The sequence below is a fragment of the Melospiza melodia genome, chromosome 9 (genome assembly GCF_035770615.1).
Source record: "Melospiza melodia melodia isolate bMelMel2 chromosome 9, bMelMel2.pri, whole genome shotgun sequence".
Classification (NCBI taxonomy): Eukaryota; Metazoa; Chordata; class Aves; order Passeriformes; family Passerellidae; genus Melospiza; species Melospiza melodia.
The window spans coordinates 7,666,395-7,684,379 of record NC_086202.1 but is presented as its reverse complement, the minus strand read 5'-3'; the positions used below and the strand labels follow the sequence as shown (position 1 = coordinate 7,684,379).

The window sequence follows — 17,985 nt, the reverse complement described above, 5'->3', positions numbered from 1 at the left end:
GTAATAACTATAGTTTACTGTTTTTCTTATTTTGTGTCGCTTTCATGTAGAAATTTTCTTGATGCCTATTTCCAGTTTTTCATGTGTTAGTATGTATTTGTTCTGATGTTTTGTAGGACTATTTTGAAAGAGAGTGGCTTTGCAAGATACCTTCATTCAGCTGTCTTAATCAATGGAGCTATGCTTGTTTTTGGTGGAAACACTCATAATGATACTTCCCTGAGCAACGGTGCAAAGTGTTTTTCTGCTGACTTTCTTTCATATGATATAGGTATGTGTTGTACTGTTTTTTTCTCATTCTGGTTTTAAATACCACAATTTTGCTTTCTCAAGTCCAGCTAATGTGATTCTTTATAGTTTGATCCCAAACACCTTCAATTTATTTGTAAATTTTACAGATTTTTGTTCCATTTTGTCTAAAGATTTTGGTTTGTGGGGCAAGGCATAGCAGCATCCATGCCATTCTCAAGGCCCTGAATATTTTTCAGTATTTTGGCAACACACTTTTAAGGAAGACAATCTGAAAAAAGGCTCTGCATGGCAAGTGGTATTAGGGCTCAGTGAAGCATGAGGAGCCTTTAGGAGATGATAAAAGGATGTGTTATATTTAATTTCACAAGACTGGCTGAGAGCAAAAAAGATTGTTGTTTGTAAATATATGATAGGAATACAGTTTGGAGGAAAACTGTGTGATAAGGCAAGACTGAGTGGGTGTCAGCTTTCATTCTGGTGAGTGGTTCCAACCCTTTGAGCTGTACACTTATGGAAAAGCCTCCCTATAGGATTGTGGAGGCTATAAATAGAAGAGAATTTAATGAGTCCATAATCTTTTTCCTATCTTGTGCCACTGCTGTTTTTACCATAAATAGTTTCTCCCTTCCCTGATGTTCGTATCCATATTTTATGCATAGGCTTTAAATATAAACATATAACTCGTATTTGGAATTCAAGTATAATCATACAGCACACATTGGGGCCAAAAAGCACAGTCTCTTGTCCTGAGAGCCAAAAAAAGGGAAATGTGTCAGAGCAGCCTGGGAAATGCACTCATGCACGCTCCTGGTGAGAATAGCCTGTGGATATTGCCTGGATCTACTTTTGGCAAGCGTTTATCAGCTGCCTACAGTGGTAGAAGAGGCTGAGACATGATCCTTCTTTCAGGACTAGTTAATGGCTCTTTATGGCATTCACTGTAGATACCAATGCAATTTCTTTGCTTTAGTACAAAAATAATGACTAATTTCAGTACATGAAACATATATGGGTTAATTCCTGCTATTTTTAATGGGTGTGCAAATAATGCCTTAGCTGAAAATAAAATAAGTAAAATAAATAAAACAGCTGATTTGTTTTTACTGTAACCCTCTATTGCATATTCCAGACCTTCTTATGGGCATCTGATGGTGTCAGCTATTGATTTTGTTCTCACTTCAGTCTACATGTGGATTTAATTTTTAATGAAACAGGGCTCCTTTCTCATTTTGGAGCATAGTATTATTTATTGGTCTACATTTATTTGTAAATGTGCGCTTAGAGATCAATAGTGTGAGTCATAAGATCTGAATTAATGTAACTTTCTGACTTTCACACACTGATAGTTTTTTATCTTTCATGAAAATGCTTTATACTATTTTTTTTCTTAAGTAGAATGATATTTTGTTTTGTCTAGTTGGTTGTATTTAATTTGGTATTTGTATTCTCTTGCAAGTCACATTTTCCATGTGTTATGAAACTGATGAAGTACAAAAGAAGTGGATGTAGTAATCACTCTTTGGATGTAGTAATTAATCTTAAAAATGGACTATATGAGGACTGATTTGATTCAGACTTATTCTTCTGTAATATTCATTTTACCAACTTAGAAACAAATCTCACAGCACATATTTGATAAAGACATATTCTTCAGAAAACTTGAAATATTTTATAAAGAATTAAATAATTATGCAATAGGTATATTTCAGAATCTTATTTACTTTGTATCATGAGTTTTTGAACAATGCTTGGAAGAAAAAAAATATATGATGCTATCAGCATCACATTTCCTAGATACCTTGCAAGTGATGGAGTGTTAGCCTTGTCTTGTAAAAAATGGGTGCTGTCTGGAAAGCAGCTGAATCGTGGAGATAGAGCCTATGCTATTTATGTTCAAGTTGGGCTAGAGAGTACTTTTGATTATCTCTCTTATTATATGTGACATAATCCTCTGGATAGATTGCTCCAGCTTTTTATTACCCATGAAAACACTGCTTTTCATATTAATGTGGAGTAACCGTTCATGTGGCTTCACCTCAGCCAAGCTCAGCTTTCTGAAAGGTTGGTTTCTAATTCAGTTTGGTAATCCCCACTCCTCCTCTAGTCCAGGCACAGAGAGAAGTCTCTCCAGAGAGCAATCCATTTTACCAAGCTTGGGACAGAGTTACCTTTTCCCCCTCTGCTTTTCTGAGTCAGTCATTGCTCTCTAAGTTCTGAGCTTAGTCTATAACAAGTTTTAGACCTTTAAATGTGTCATGAGTCAAGAGCTCAGTTCAGTAATTTGAAATACCTACTGCAGATTTGTCAAAGGTGAAGACACAGAGATGGGGAGACATTATAAAAACTGCTATGATGCCGTGATTTTCATAGTTTAATGTGACTTGATGTATTGACTTATACAGCAGTAAATACATGATGGGAAGACTGCTGAATTAAGAAAAAGAGCTTTAGAAATCTGGCCTTGGTATACTTCTGTTCTGCTTTGATTTTTTTACCACCAGGTTGCCCCTGGGTTGCTCTGGAAGCCCCTTAAAAAACCACAGAGGGTCATTCTTGTAGAGGTCAGGTATTTTCCAACTGTGCTGTTATTGCTTCATTAATCTGAAAGAGGAAGCTTGGCATTGGGGACATTCTTGAATGCTGGGGTTGACCTGCAGTTTTCTGAATGATGTTGGTTATGGCTTTTCTTTACAAGGGCCCCCATATGCTTAAAATTTACATTTCTGTTCCAAGCTGAACTTAGAAAAATAATTTAAATTATATTTTATGAGTATTCGCATGCAAAATTTGCAGATAAAAATAGATTATTAGACACACAGAGTCAGAGTTTAAAACAATTCTGACTACTGAGACCAGTATTAAAATACAATTGAAGAAGAGCTTTTTTTTAAGGACTTGGGATATTTATTTTAGTTTCTGGCCGAAATGGTGCAGTTAGTAAATAGATCTCTGCATGCCTAAGTTCCTTAAGTTTGAGTTTTGAAGTATTCAGTCTTAGTCCTTTTGTTCCACATTTGACAGTTGCTAAGGTGTTGATATGTACAGAGAATTATGGTCAGGGAATCTCCATAAAAGCCAAAACCTGAAATCCTGGGAACATGGCAGCTTTTCTGTGCTTTCTCTTAGTGATGTTGGGGGTTCTGTGTTGTTTGGATCTGTGGGAGAAGTGCAATAACCCATATGTTTACACTAATAATATACTCCATAATATTTCTTTTGTTACTATCTGGATTTCAGTTTATTATTATGGATTAAATAGTATGCAAATTCAATTGCTTATGAAAGACAATATTGCATGTGAAGTACTAAGTTTCTTCTAGGATATTCAAACAAAGCTTAGAAACATTTTCCTATTTTGAAAAAAAAATCAAAATGATTTCATGAGATTGACTTTAGTTCCACTTGTAATCAAACCTATTGCTTGTATTTTGTAATAAAAATGAATTGTTTATTCATAAATTGTTTGCTTGTAAAGTAAATTGTTTCATCTTTAGTCTTTGCCATTAACAAAATGAAGTAGTTTTAATATCTGTGAATTATTTTTTTTTCCAATATGAACACATCTATTTTTGCAGTTCTCCCTCTTTCTGGAGTTACAAATGGATATCAATGTGCCATCACAAAGAAAATGTAAATCAGTGCCTGTGAAAGATTAAGTTTTATGAGTTCCTAAACCCTTAAGTTATAAATGCAGTTTTGGTGCAGTCTGTAACAGCAATTACTTCCATATTGCTGTGCTATTAGAAGAGCAAAGCCATAATAATATAATGCACTAATTGCTCCCTTTAATAGCAAAGCGTGAGGTTGTTGATTTCTTTTTACTGCTTAGGGAGTCACTGTTATGTGTACAGACTCTGCTGTAGATGTTAGCTCTAGAGTTTAAATTCGATTCATGCTGTTTTGAACATACTTGCTATTGTGTTTTCCTGAGAGTAAGGAGATTTTTATTAACTGATTAATGAAAAATATTTATGAAGTGGAAAGACTCAGAAAATAAGTTTTCTGCTAGTACATAACTTTCACGATGTTTCAGCTGTTTATGTTCAGTGTTTAGTCGTCCAGAGTCATAAACAAGAACCAGACAGAGGTGTAATGGTGTCCATATGTTGAGAACCAGCTTTACTACTTTTACAAAAGAAAAATGAACTTAATAATTATTAGAAATATGTAAAGAGAAAATAGAAGCATAAGCTGGCATTGGATTCTATGTAGCACATAAAGCTGCACTGCATTGTTGCAGTGTGATTGAGCAGAATAAATACATTGGCAGTTCAAAGTATTTAAATAGTTTGAAATTTAGAAATTATTTGATAAATGTAAGCATTAAGTACCTTAAGGTTTTATATACCTTCTCTTAAAACAAAGCTCTGAATGCAGTAAGAGGTTGTCACTAAATCAGTCTGCCAGTGCCAAAATAATAATGTGATCCTGGAGGTGAAGTATGGAACATTGGTTACCTCTTTTTTAAAGACTATCTGAACAACCTTTTCTTCTTATTTTTATTTTTCTATTATTTTTTTATTCTTCTGTTCAGTAACATTTTGGTAAGCCTAATTAGTTAAATTTTAAAGATCAAATTCTGTGTTCAAGTATTTTACTGACACTATAATGTTGATTAGAAATTATTTGGTTGTTTTCTATTTGGGTTTTTGTTTGTTTTTTTTTTTTTTTTTTTTCCCTATAAAATCAGACTGAGAAACCTTCCAGTAATGTATGATTACTGTTGCAGCATTGAAAGCTTTCCTGTGAAATGTCCAGGTCATCCTTTCTGATGTCAGTAATGCAGTGTGGCCAGTAGGTTGTAGATGAGATGTGCTGAGGCCTGACCTGTTGGAGTGAGGGCTCTGGAGAGCAATACCCTGTGCAAAGTTCAAGTGGGGATTTTCTCAGCTGGATTGCTTCAAATCCAGTGCATTTCTGTGGTGTTTCATCACAGAAATGTGTGTGACTGGCTATTCACTGTCAGAGCCACTTCTGTATCTACTGGGAACTGTTTAATCTACACCAGGGAGGAGGATGAAACTTTTTCTTTTAATGTTGTAATGTGGTACAGCTTATTCTTAAAGCAGAAGCTTTTGTAATAGAAAAAAAACTCTTTTATTTCTCCTTGTACTTTTCAGTGGCTAAAAATTCTGCTAATAAGTTTGGAATGAATAGTATTGTTTCTTCATCTGCTTAGTAACTGGTTCTGTTAAAAGCAGAGTGTGTTTCCATGTGCTGTGTGTTGTACCTGGTTACAGATAGAACAGATACAACTATCTTCCACTGTCTATCAGTAAAATGCCTTGAGGGCATGACATTTTATGGAGGAAAAGATGTTATTCTTTGCTATCTTTACCATCATTATTAGACTTAATATAATGCACACAACACACAGAATGCTGTAGTATTGATAAGTCATGTTGTAAATCATATTACATTTGCCATTTGTTATTTTTTTGGAACAGTACAGTAAACTCTGGAAATTTGGTTGCTTAGAGTTCTTCAAAGAGAGTTTGAAGATGATGGGCAGGGATGAATTCTATTTGATTCTTTACTGAAAACCAACAGAAATCAGTTGGTTAGCTATCTGTATTTTGTATTAATCAACTCTACAGAGAAACTCACATCAGGAATTGAAAGCTGAGCAAAAGAATTTTTCTGCACAGTGCTCTATTCAGTGTTCAGTAGTTATTGAGAAGTCTAGGAGGAGATTAGAGGGGAGGCTATTTGTAATAAGCTTTCCTCCCTCTTTTTTTTCTTGTACTCTATTGAAAAGACCTGCCAGTTTGAAAAATACCATCAGGAAGAAAGGAATTATTATAGCTCCAGCCCTCAGGGGTTCCTCATCTGAAAATCAGCCTTTAATATGGTTTTATGATCTTCCCTTGGTGTTAAATCCCACTTTTTCTAAAATAAATTTCTAAGTACAGGAAAGACTATATGTTCATAATGTGTATGTTTGTAAAAATAAGAAAATAAATGTCAACACTTCCTAAGATCAGATGAAAATTTAGTGTGGGTTTTAAAATCAGATGGAAATTTAGTGTGGGTTTCCTAAATTGTTTCCTTTACCATCAAAGGCACATGAGCTCACAAGTGCCGTGTCTGTTAATGTGCAGTCACTTAAGAGCATCAAGGACTTGATTTTAAAGTGTAACAGTAAGATTTTGCAGGTCAATTGTTAAAATGCTTGTTTTTTGGTTGAAACAGTTTCAGGACTATCTCTCTGGCATTGTGCATACTTTCACCACTGTTTAAGTAGCGAAAATAAGAAAATAGCAACTGTGAAAGATGAAGTGTATTAATAATTCCATAGTGTTATGATAACATAATGTTAACAATGATAGTGATAGAAGGTAGGAGTTGAGAAAGAAGTCAGAATTTTGGGATATATTGCTAAGACCATGCATGACACTTGCTATACTTTCTTCACACTGCTAATTCCATGGAGTTCACCACCTGATGTCAAAATTATTGCTCTTTGAGCCATCTGCATTACTCCAGTAATAATGTGCTTTTAGTTTCTGTTTCCAATTTATAAGGAGGTGTAATTGATTTATTTATCACAGCCATGGTCTCTCACTGGTTCTCTTGATGGGTTCAGGCTGTGGTTGGTGGAAGCCTGAGTAGACTTAGTGGTGTTGCTGCCATAGCTGTGCCATGCTGTCCCCTCCTGGGGCCGAGTCCATCCTCGTGTGACCTTGCACAGGGTGTTCCAGTGTGCTTTGCTAACAGGATGCTGACTGCACAAGGTGCTGCTGTCAATAATTTTCTGCAGTGAATGATTTTCTGCATTAGAAGTGCCAGAACAGAGCACTGGCAGAGTTGAGCTGTTCTGACACTGTGAATGAGACCAGCTTGAAAGACAGTTTGTTCCTCCTGGATTTACCCATTTCTGGTTTTTTAAGCTGGGGAGTGAGGTGTTAGGATCTGACTACTGAGAGATGCTTCTACCCAAATTAAGTTGCAAAAACTCTTCACTTCCTTGAAGCTTCAATCTGTAGGTGCTCCCTATTTCTTTTACTATGGGATTTGAATATATGAAGTCAGTAAAGTTTAAGTAGGGAATAATGAAGAGCAGAGTAATTATTCTAAAGAACTAAAACTCTAGTCAGGAAAGAAAAAATAAACCACACTGAAACCTCATTTGTGTACAGCAGTTCCAAAAGAAATGTGCTTGAATAATTAATTTGACATGGAGATCCTGATTCAGCATTCCTCTCAAGTATGTGGAAAGTAATTAGCAGCATACTTAAATCAAGATACCAAAAGTAAGACAATAATGAGATGGGTTGCACATCTGGAGGAGTGATAGTTTATCTTAAAACACTTAAGAAAAGAACCGAGTTCACTGCCATAGATATTCCATTAAATACTTATAAATTGAAACCCTTTAGCTAATTTGAGAACGTGTAAACATGAGGGCAATATGACTGTCCCTTGATAGCAACAATGGCCAGGACTTGTTCCTGTGGGTGTTGAAAGTGGCTGTGAAGGCAGACAACTGTGTCTGTAATAAAGTGACTTTTCTGTGAATGTCCTATGGTCTTGATAAATGTTAGGATAGATCAGTGTTGCTGACAGGTTCTTGAAGCATCTACTCACAAATGCATCTAAAAGGAGTAGAGTTGATTTATCCTTGAGTGGTTAAAATATACTTCCCATGTATTTTGCTGAAAACTTTTCAAATTATTTGATATATGCTTGGTGTTTTGTCTTTCAGCTTGTGATGAATGGAAGATTTTACCAAAACCTAATCTGCATCGAGATGTCAACAGATTTGGTCACACTGCTGTTGTCAGTAATGGGTAAATGAAGTGTCTCTTAAATTTTCCTTGCCATTTTTCTGAAGGAAAAACCTGTAGAAGAAGTCACATTTAAGTGAAGTATGGTTCAATAAGAGAACTGATATAACTTATTAAAAGGGAAAGAAAGTAGTGCTCATCAGGTAATCAGTACAGCTAATCCCCAGTCTGCTGGGGATCTGTTCAGTGACATTTTAGGTGAATGTTCCAGGGTACTGAGGTGTTTTCTCAGCATTGAGGGCTACACTGAATTTCATATTTGGTATCAACTATAACCCTCACTTAGGTGTGATGGAAGAAATCTTTTTCTCTTTGCAGTATGCTGTAATTCTTCTACAATCATAAAATAACCATGTAACTAAAATTTGTTGGGGAAAAGGGAGTATTTTGATGATACTGATACAGTCATCATCTCTACCACTTGAAGGAGGAAAAGCCTGCCAGCAACTAGATGATATTAAGTTGGAAAAGTTGTAGAAAACAATACTGAGGTTTAAAGAAATGTATATTGTTACCTTGTCAGCTTTTGTTTTGCGTGTTGCCAACTGGCCTAGTATCTGAAGTTGCAGTGCTATAGATCATTGTACCTCTGCTACATTATGCATCACACTAATAAAGTCACTACTGAAGTATTTGTGGGCAGCTTATGGATCCTGTATGAAAGGATCCTGTAGAGGTCAGAAATGAGGTAATGAGTAATACTACAAATAAGAGTGTGACTGCTTTTAACAAAAATAGCACTAAATTGTAAGTATGTACACAGAGCGCTTGACATTAATCAATGAACAGATTTCTTTATTAAGACAAAATTACTTGGAATTAATGAATTCAGCAACTGATAGTTTTTCATTATGATTTGTGTGTTTTATGCCATATAAGCCATGTCTGATACTTTGAGAACTGTCACTTCCTATTAATTATATTAAAAATGTATTTGTTTTTTAAGAACACAGTGGTATTTTTGGAAGGGTTTTTGATACCAAAACAGTGCAATACAAGACACTCTCCAGATTTCTGCTATTGATAACTCTGTGATTAATTCTGTTTTAAGAGTATATCATACAACAAATATAGAGGCTTTTTATTATTATCTTTTACCTGAGACAGTTCTTAATTTTAATTAGAAGGGTGAGGATTCAGGTTTAATTTTTGCTTCCTGTGTCAGCAGCTACTGCACCAGAAATGTTACCAAAAACAAATATCCATCTTGCCAACTGTTGCTGCCTGTCTTGAAAAGAATGTTCTTGTTTTCAGCAGACCAGTATTTCATGCTTTATTCTCAATATTGAACTGCAAAAATTACTGCATTCTTTCAAAGCTCTTAATTTTTTTCCCAGATATTTGAATATCCCACTCCATAATAAATGCACAGGGAGCTTTCAGCAATTTTTTTAAACTCTCAACTTCCATGGAGAAATAAATTGAAAATGTAATCAATAAAGGAACCACTGATAGAGTCTTTATTAGAGAAAGAATAAGATTTTTTTGATGATAGTATGTGGGTTTTTAATTGTGCATCAAGTCAGATAAGAAATCAAGAAAATGTGTCTACAATAACAGTTCAATTTCCTTGCTTTTCTCCAATAGGTCCATGTATATATTTGGAGGTTTTTCAAGTGTTCTGTTGAATGACATCCTCGTGTACAAGCCTCCCAACTGTGAAGCATTCAGAGATGAAGAGCTGTGCAAAAATGCTCGTCCAGGAATAAGGTGCCTGTGGAACAAGAAACATTGTGAATCTTGGGAATCTGGACATGCTAATAATATCCTTAGAGCCAAATGTCCCAAGAAAACAGGTAAGTGAATTCTAGTCAGGCTTGTAATGCAGTGTAGGAGATAGGGGTGGGCAACCCCCAGAGAAGTGACCACGTGGAGGTGGTGACTGGAATGTTAAGAGTGTTCCCCTGTGAGAATACCCAGTGCAAGAGATCTGTTTTTTGGAAAGAAAATTCAGTTGTGCAATCCTTTTGTATTTTACATGCAGAGAAGTAGATGCAAAAGAGCACAAGTTTAAGATGCTAAAGCAGAGCAGAACACTGAGAGCACAAATGGGCACTGCAAGTGATAGCTGGTGTTATGGGCATATGGCACTCTTATACCTGTGTGTGCCAGTGCCACTAAGAGAGGAAAGCATCACTGCTTCAAGCAGATTACCTATGAAACAGAAGCATTTGTACAGAAGAATATAGTGCAGGCACAGCTGGAAAAAAACCTGAGGCAAACAAGCCCTTTGCAATGTGTCAGATGAGTTCAAGTTTGTCATATGAATTTCTCTGTGGCATTGTGATGGCTGTATTGTTTGAAACAGCAATTTACTGTTATTCATAACTGTTCCAACCTATTCCTAAGCATTTTGGCTTGTCACAAATAAATTGCTTGTGAAAGTGTTGTTCTTATATGTCACATGAACAGAATATTTATCCCTGCTACACGCACCTACTATTTTTTCTGTGCATCTTTCCTTTCAGCACAGTGTAAAATTGCTTCCCAGACTTTGGCTATGTGCTGTGTGTACAAGCTGCCATACAATTAAACTGCCAGTCTGTGTTTAATGTTTGTTGAAAAGTTACTAGCACTGCTATTAATCAACACTTCAAGACATTTTATTTTTCTGATAGCTTGTACTTGTTTCTAGACTGGCTATAAAGTCTCAAACTCAGGAAAAAAAAGGTACGTGATACAACAAAAACATTATCCAGATACAGTTTTCTGGAAAATGGCTTTTGTACAGTGTCAGAACTTTTAGAGATCTACAGTCTAGAAAGTTCCATCTATACAGAAAAAGAAAAAAAACCTTGTGGCATTATATTAAAAAGTAATACAGATAAAAGTAGATTTTATAAAAAGCTGATCATAGCAACAGGTATTTATAAAACCCAAACAAAACAAAGCACAGACAGGCCGAATGAAAATTAAAAAGTTAAAACAGTTTCTCAAGTACAGGTGCTGCAGTGGAAATAAAGTACAACTCAACATAGAAGAGATTAGGTCTGTATAATTCCAATTCCGCAGAAGTTATGTGAACAGCACTGTTTCACTGCTGTCACATTCTTCCAGTTTCAGGTAGTAATTTTTTGCCAAAAACCAATTTTTCATATATTCTTTTACATTACTTGGCTCAGTTGTTACCTGGTTGAGAGTATCATCTGCGAAACTGCTGATGGTCAATATTTAAAGGATAAGCAGAAATTTTAGTGGTTTTCAACAGATCGATTCTTGGATGACAAGACTTTCCTGGCAGGAGAATCTTTTAAGCTTGCACACACCTGAAACTAAAGGAGGAGCCAAACCAAACAGGAATTAAACACATTAATCAGCATAGGAGATGATACAAATGCTCCTATTTTGCATTATGATGATTTTTAAAAACTTGCCTCCTTTAAACTGAAGTAATAGTTTGTGTCCTAAATGATTTTACATAGCCTAAATTTTAGTCCAAGTACCATTATTAAGAATACAACATTAACTCTTTTTCAAATTCTTTTTGTAGCTAAAGGACAGAGCTTTAACTTACCGGTCATTTTTAGGTTTACAAATTAATTTACAAAGATTTAAAATGTCCATGTCTTGCTCATATCTGTCTTAGATTGTTTTATTTACTGCTTTTATCTCGTCTTCCTTCATAGCCATCTAATATTTTTTGTAGAATCCTACATTTGAAGAAAACCTTTCCATGTTAAAAGAGTGAAGGAAAAATACTTGAAAAAAGTTTTTCATACTCTTAATTTTTGCATTGTGCTGAGAGCTTTCATGCTGTAAATCAGTGAATATTCCGTTAGTTGATATGAGACTTACGAACCTTCAAATAAAGTCGTTGCTGAAGGAATTTTTAAAGGCGCAAATCCTATTAACTGAATAGAATTAATTTCCTACAGTAACTTAAACCCTTATGAATGGCTAGAGTTCAAATGAAGGCTGCAACAGGAGAAGCTCTGAGGAAGTGTCAGAAACGTGGCGTTATTCTCCTTTTCTCTGTTTGGTTTGTGTGGCAGCTGCTGCCGACGACAGATGTTACCGGTACGCGGATTGCGCCAGCTGCACCGCCAACACCAACGGCTGCCAGTGGTGCGACGACAAGAAGTGCATTTCAGCAAACAGCAACTGCAGCATGGTGAGTCCTTGCAAATCTGAGCATGTTAGCAATACTTCTCCTTTTCTAGGTGTAGTAGATTAGTAGTTGCTTGTTTTCAGCACAAACAAACTTGTATTCCAGACTTTTGAGCTAAAAGTGTTGCAGAAGGCAGAGCTGGACTTCAGCAAAAAAATCTGTTTCAGAGTAAAACAAGTATTCTTCAGGGTTGTATTGTCTACTATATATTTCTGAAGATAAATACTTTTATCCCCTAATTAATGACATTCGAAAAGTCATAGTCATTAACTTGGATTTTGTGCTTTTGTGGTGTACAGTAGGCAGGCAGAAACCATGGAATCCCATCAAGGGTGCTGTTTGGTTTTTCCCCTTTCAAACACAACCAGACCAGTCTCATTAGTCATGGTCTTCTGATCATTGATTGTCATAGAAATGCTTTTCTTTGTCATGGAGTCACTTACCATCTCATTAAAGGAATATGAGCTTCTGTAACCATGAGGTCCAGTGGCTTTTTACTGATCTTTTTAACTACAAGCCATAAGATTCCATAGATTAATGCAATTTTATACTTTTCCCTTTTTAATAATGCCTAGTGCCATGCTTTATACTTTATGTTGTTGTTCACCAGCTGCTTCATCTCTTGCTTGTTCATTTGCTTTTCGTCAAGCTTATAATAGTGTTTTAGCATTATAAGTTTTGCCTTCTTACACTTTTTAGCTATCCATAGACACCTGGCTGTACTTGAGTTCAAAATCCTTTCTTGACACAGTTTCATTAGTAAAAGTATCTTGCTCTCTGGCTTGAACCTGATGCAAATCAATCTTGTTCTCCAGACAAATTAAGGTGTGAGTTGGATTGATTGTGACTCAAATCTTGCCTGTTCAGGGTGAGCACAGCCAGCTCTAATCACTGGCATTTGTAGCTAGTCACTACTAATAAAAGCAATGCAGACACAAATTCATCAGTAGTCATGTTATAAGTCTGTCAGAGGGATTTCACATTCCAGGCACTAATGGTTAGTTTCCTTTGTGATCTTCAAGGGCCCTTCTTTTCCTGACACATTGTTCTCCATTAGGAGCTAATTTTCTAACCGTGGTTTTCAGCTCTTGAACAAGGAATAGTTGCTAAGGAGCAGACCATCTTCATTCCTAATAAATGATCCCTAATAAATGTGGAGCACTAGGTATTTTAGCACAAACTTCTTGGTTCAGTGTCCTTCTTTGACAACCTTTCATGAGTAAGATTGTCAGCTTAATTAGCAAACGATGCTCCAGTCTGCTCTGTATAATTTCCTGTCTTTTATTTTGGGTTTGAAGTGGATAGCAAGGGCTGTTAGTGTAGTTACTGAGGAATGGGGTAGCAAAAATTCATCAAAATGACTTCTGGAAAGAGGTGCTGTCATAAATGGGAGGTGGCTGTTGTAAAATTAGTCTATTGGCCATGAGATGATGGAAGCAGAATTTTGCAGCTTCGATAAAACCCACTAAAATAGCATCAACAGAATGGCACCATGTGGAAAACCAGAATGGATCAGGCTGATTATCCATTTTCATAGACTGCTACTTCTGGACTAGGCCCACAAACGAAAATGTTGTGACAGCACTGTGATGGTAATAGGGGATAACAAGCTGTAGACTTAGGAACATCACAAGGAGCTTTTGCAGCTGTACAAAGGCCTTGATTTATGACTTAGATCATAGAACTCCAGAGGAGAATGACAATAATGTTCTATAATCTGCTGCTGTTGCCTCAAGGAAACTGGCCAGTTTACTAAAGGTGTGCTGTCAACCAGTTTGGCATTGGCCTCATGGTCACAGATAGATGCAAAGCAGATATTGCAAAGTGTGGCTACTCTGCTGGTTGGAAGGCCTGTGAAATGTGAACATTTCCCTGAAGTAATTCTAGTTGGACAGATGGACTTAATGAGTAGTGCTAATGCACTAATGATGCACACTCACCTGCCTGTCCTCACCCTTTGATGTGAGCCAGCACTTTAGCAGGACACTGTATTCTCCTCCTGTGCAGACTCATGCATCATCAAGGTATAGATCATGCAGATAATGTATGTATATCACACTCATATATGATGTCATTGCAAGCAGAAGCTTGCAATGCCTGGTTGATATGGATCTGCTTAATATGTTTATGAAACTATATTCACCCTCTATGTCTGCACATAAAATGCTTTATCTTGCATCCTATGAAAATGATACTCCCTTGCTGCTGATCATGTTGTGCAGAAAATTGACTATATTTTATAATGGAAACAAGTCTTTACCAAAAAAAAAGGAGAAAAAAAAAAAAAGAAAAGGCTTTGTGGGAGAGATAAATTTCATTTTATATTGCTGCTTCTTTACAAGATGTCATTTTTCATGCAATAGTATGTGGAGGAGTAAGCTCCATGAAGACAGAATCTTCTTGTACTTTACCAAATAAAATGGTAAATTGCTGGAGAGGGCTGACTGATTGCAATAAAATGCAGTTTTCTCTACTGAGGAAGAGAGATTGAATTTCAGAATAAAAAATTTAATTTATCAATTTTGCTTAATTTCTGAGGAGAAAAAAGAATTGATTAAGTAGCCTTAAAGAGAGCCTTAGTATGTTGAGGCATAGCTGAATTATTTTATTTCTGCCTCCACCCAGTATTGCATTTTTGAAAATGTCATGGCCTTCAGAAGCTCCAAGGGGAGCACGTTCCTATAAGGGGTTCATGTTCCCTCTCTGACTGAATTTCTTGTGTGTTGGTTCATGTGGGGACATGTGCAATACAACAAAGCCCCAGTTGGTCACAGTTGCCAAAACACAGCCTAGAGTGGGGTGTGATTTAAGAGTTCTTTATCTGAGTGTGGCAACATAAAACAAACATTGTCAAATCCATGAATGGGATGATAAAGAGCATTTTGCCAAGGAAATGGGATACTAGGGGAGGCTTCAAAAAGACCTACAGTCCTACATTAATAAATATTTTTACACAGTGCCTTAAAGACAAGAATTCCTGTTTTTTTTTTTTTTTGTGTTTTCATTGCTTCCAGAAAGCTCCTTCTTTCACAATAGGAGTCCCTGGATGATACAGTAATACCAAGAATAGTAATCATGGTAATCTGCCTACATTTGAGGAATTCAAAAAATAGTCAAGAGAAAATATATAAAGTAATAGAAAGAAATATGAATAGAATCAAATTTGTCTTGGAGGAAACAGAGAAAATTTATGAGTAAGAAGTACCCAATAGCAAGTTTTGGGAGTAGCTTCAGGGAAATAATAGTGAATCTATAAATTGATAATTTACATTTACCCCAGGAGAACTAGACAAGGTTATACTGTTAACCTGAAAAAATCCAGGAGGAGGAGAGAGGTACATAATTTATTAGTGATTTCTGAAATTCTAAGATAAACTACTGTGGTATTTTCATTCTCCAGTAAATATTCAGAAAATCACTGCAGTTCATAAGTCTGTCTATATACTACCATATCAGGATCAGTACTTAAAAAAATCTAAGTAAATCAGACATGAGGGAGGCTTTATACATAACATGATTTACTCATGCTTTGGAGTGTAAACATTATAAATATCCTACAGCAATATAGAAGTTCTGTAACAGATGGACTGTCATCTTTCTGAATTTCATTGGGTTTGGTAGTTTAAGTTATAACCTTAATATTGTGTTAATATGAATTACCTATTGGAGTCACATCTACATTGAACTAATGAGATTTTCAGGCAAGCAGTGTTTAAATTGGATTTAAGGGAAATAAATGCTGGGAATAAGGGAATACAACAAAGAATATTATTATAGAACAGTCACTAGTACTTTGAATTTTATTTTAAACATTAAATAACTAGCACACAACAAGCTTCATGATTAGAAAGTAATAGAACAAATATCTCAGCTTAGGTGGAAAATTGTAATCTGTATGTAATACCACTGAAGAGTATATAATTTAAAAAAGAAATCTGAATGCTTAAGGGTATGTCAAAATGAAATGTTAAATGTGAGTGTTAGTTGAGCAGATGTAAATGAGCAGAGGGTGGTTACTTGTGCTCTAAAATGCACTTTAAAGCATCTCTCAGGAAGTTTTGTGAGTTTGTTTCATGACTGAGGGAAACTAAATGTGGGTTTGTACCGAAGTTGTTTTTTTTTGTGCTTTACTGTTGTGTGCATTTTTGGCCTAGATAGTAACAAGTCTGTTACTTGCTGGCATTGCCTTTGGCTCTGTTTTGTGTTGTGGTGCAGATGCCTGCACCTGCTTCTCTGGTTCTTTTTGCTTTCACAGTAGCATTCCCTATAGAACAGAAAAAAGTCAGGACCGCTGAAAACAAACTTTCTGGTAGCCATCTGATCCATTAAAGGCAAAAAATAAAAATAAAATGAAATGCCTCAACAGCAGTGTTGTTCAAATGGAGTGAAGCTGGTTTTGTGTGAGATTGAGAATTCACTTTCACAAATGCATTATTTCAGGGCTTTAAAAAAACAGAAATAAAAGGAGACGGCTTTTCTCCCCCCTGCCCTATCTCTGCCATATTCCAGTACCAACCACTGTGTAACTTATTGTCATGCAGTCCCTTTCTAAGTTGTTTAATCATACTCCTGGACACTAATAGAAAGGAAAGGAACCAACGTTTTCAATAAATCATGCATTTGCTATCCAAGTGCAATCCATTATTGCTGCCATGTATTATTTTAATCTTTTGTTGTTTAAGAGAGACAAGACTTGTTAGGGTTTGACAAGAGGGACTCCCAGAGGTCCCTTCCAATCTCAACTGTTCTGTGAGTATAAAGCTGTCTTGCATTAGGACTTACTTTTAATTATTACCTTGAAATTAAGTTGGTAGAGAGAGCCTTATAGGTGAGCTGATGAATTGGCTCAGGATTTAGGGCAGTTCATTAAATAAGGTATCAATACAATGTCTTAATTAAAAGTACTATGCAGAGGAAAGAAAGATTTGTATTCAAAATGTCTAACTTGGAAGTCCTCAGTTCTCAGGAAAAAAACCAAACACTGACCAAATCCAATAAAAACCCCCAGGTAATAATTCTTTCAGTGTTTACTGCTTTTCTTCTATGCTAAGGTACCACAGGAATAAAGTTAGCCCTGGTTTTGTGTTGTGTGTGGAGCATATTCTTGCACCTTCAGTCAGTTATATGTAATTATTTTGCACCTTGTGCCATTTTTTATGTTCTGTTTGACTATTTTTCTTGCTCTAACCTGCAAAGGAGGAAATAATTTAGGGAAAGTATTACCCTGAAGTATCTAAGAAATAAATATTTATTTTAGTTTTTTAAGCTCTTCCTGCTCTCTGTACAGGGAATTGGGGTCTTCAATGTGACACTCAGTTGTGTAGAACAAGTGGAGTGGTTTGTGCTCCAGTATTGCATTCTGCATCTAGTAAAGGGTTCTTCATAACGGGCTTAAATTCAGCCCAGCTTTTAGGTGGCCATGACTTTCTGGGAGGGATCTACCTGCTCTGTATTTCCATTTTGACTTCTGTTCTTTTAGTAGATGTCTGCTTGAGATGCTGCTTTGTCTGTTTGTTTTTACAGTCGGTTAAAAACTACACGAAGTGTCACGTGAGGAATGAGCAGATCTGCAATAAACTGACGAGCTGCAAGAGCTGCTCCCTGCACCTCAACTGCCAGTGGGACCAGCGGCAGCAGGAGTGCCAGGCCCTGCCTGGTAAGGGGACACTGCTGCTCACAGCTGCTTTCAAACCTGAGAAAAGCTCCTGTGTGTTTGCTCATGAGCAGACATGGGTTTGTTTTATTTGTGCTCGCTCCTCTTGCCTGTCTGTGCCTGTGCAGGTGAAGCCAGATGTGATTTCAGCCCTGATTGGGGTGTCAGTGCTACCTTGAATCGTG

At 36.2% G+C, this 17,985-nt stretch overlaps 1 protein-coding gene across 4 annotated transcripts in view; it reads left to right on the top strand.

The window, feature by feature from the left end:
• The window catches only part of ATRNL1 (attractin like 1), a 428,637-nt gene that overhangs the window by 74,456 nt on the left and 336,196 nt on the right, over positions 1-17,985 (top strand). For all 4 annotated transcript variants that reach the window (XM_063163139.1, XM_063163138.1, XM_063163141.1 and 1 more), the window contains exons 10-14: positions 117-271; positions 7,958-8,042; positions 9,627-9,835; positions 12,032-12,150; positions 17,671-17,803. In XM_063163139.1, the coding sequence (XP_063019209.1) occupies positions 117-271; positions 7,958-8,042; positions 9,627-9,835; positions 12,032-12,150; positions 17,671-17,803 (701 nt within the window). The remainder of the gene's footprint in view (positions 1-116; positions 272-7,957; positions 8,043-9,626; positions 9,836-12,031; positions 12,151-17,670; positions 17,804-17,985) is intronic.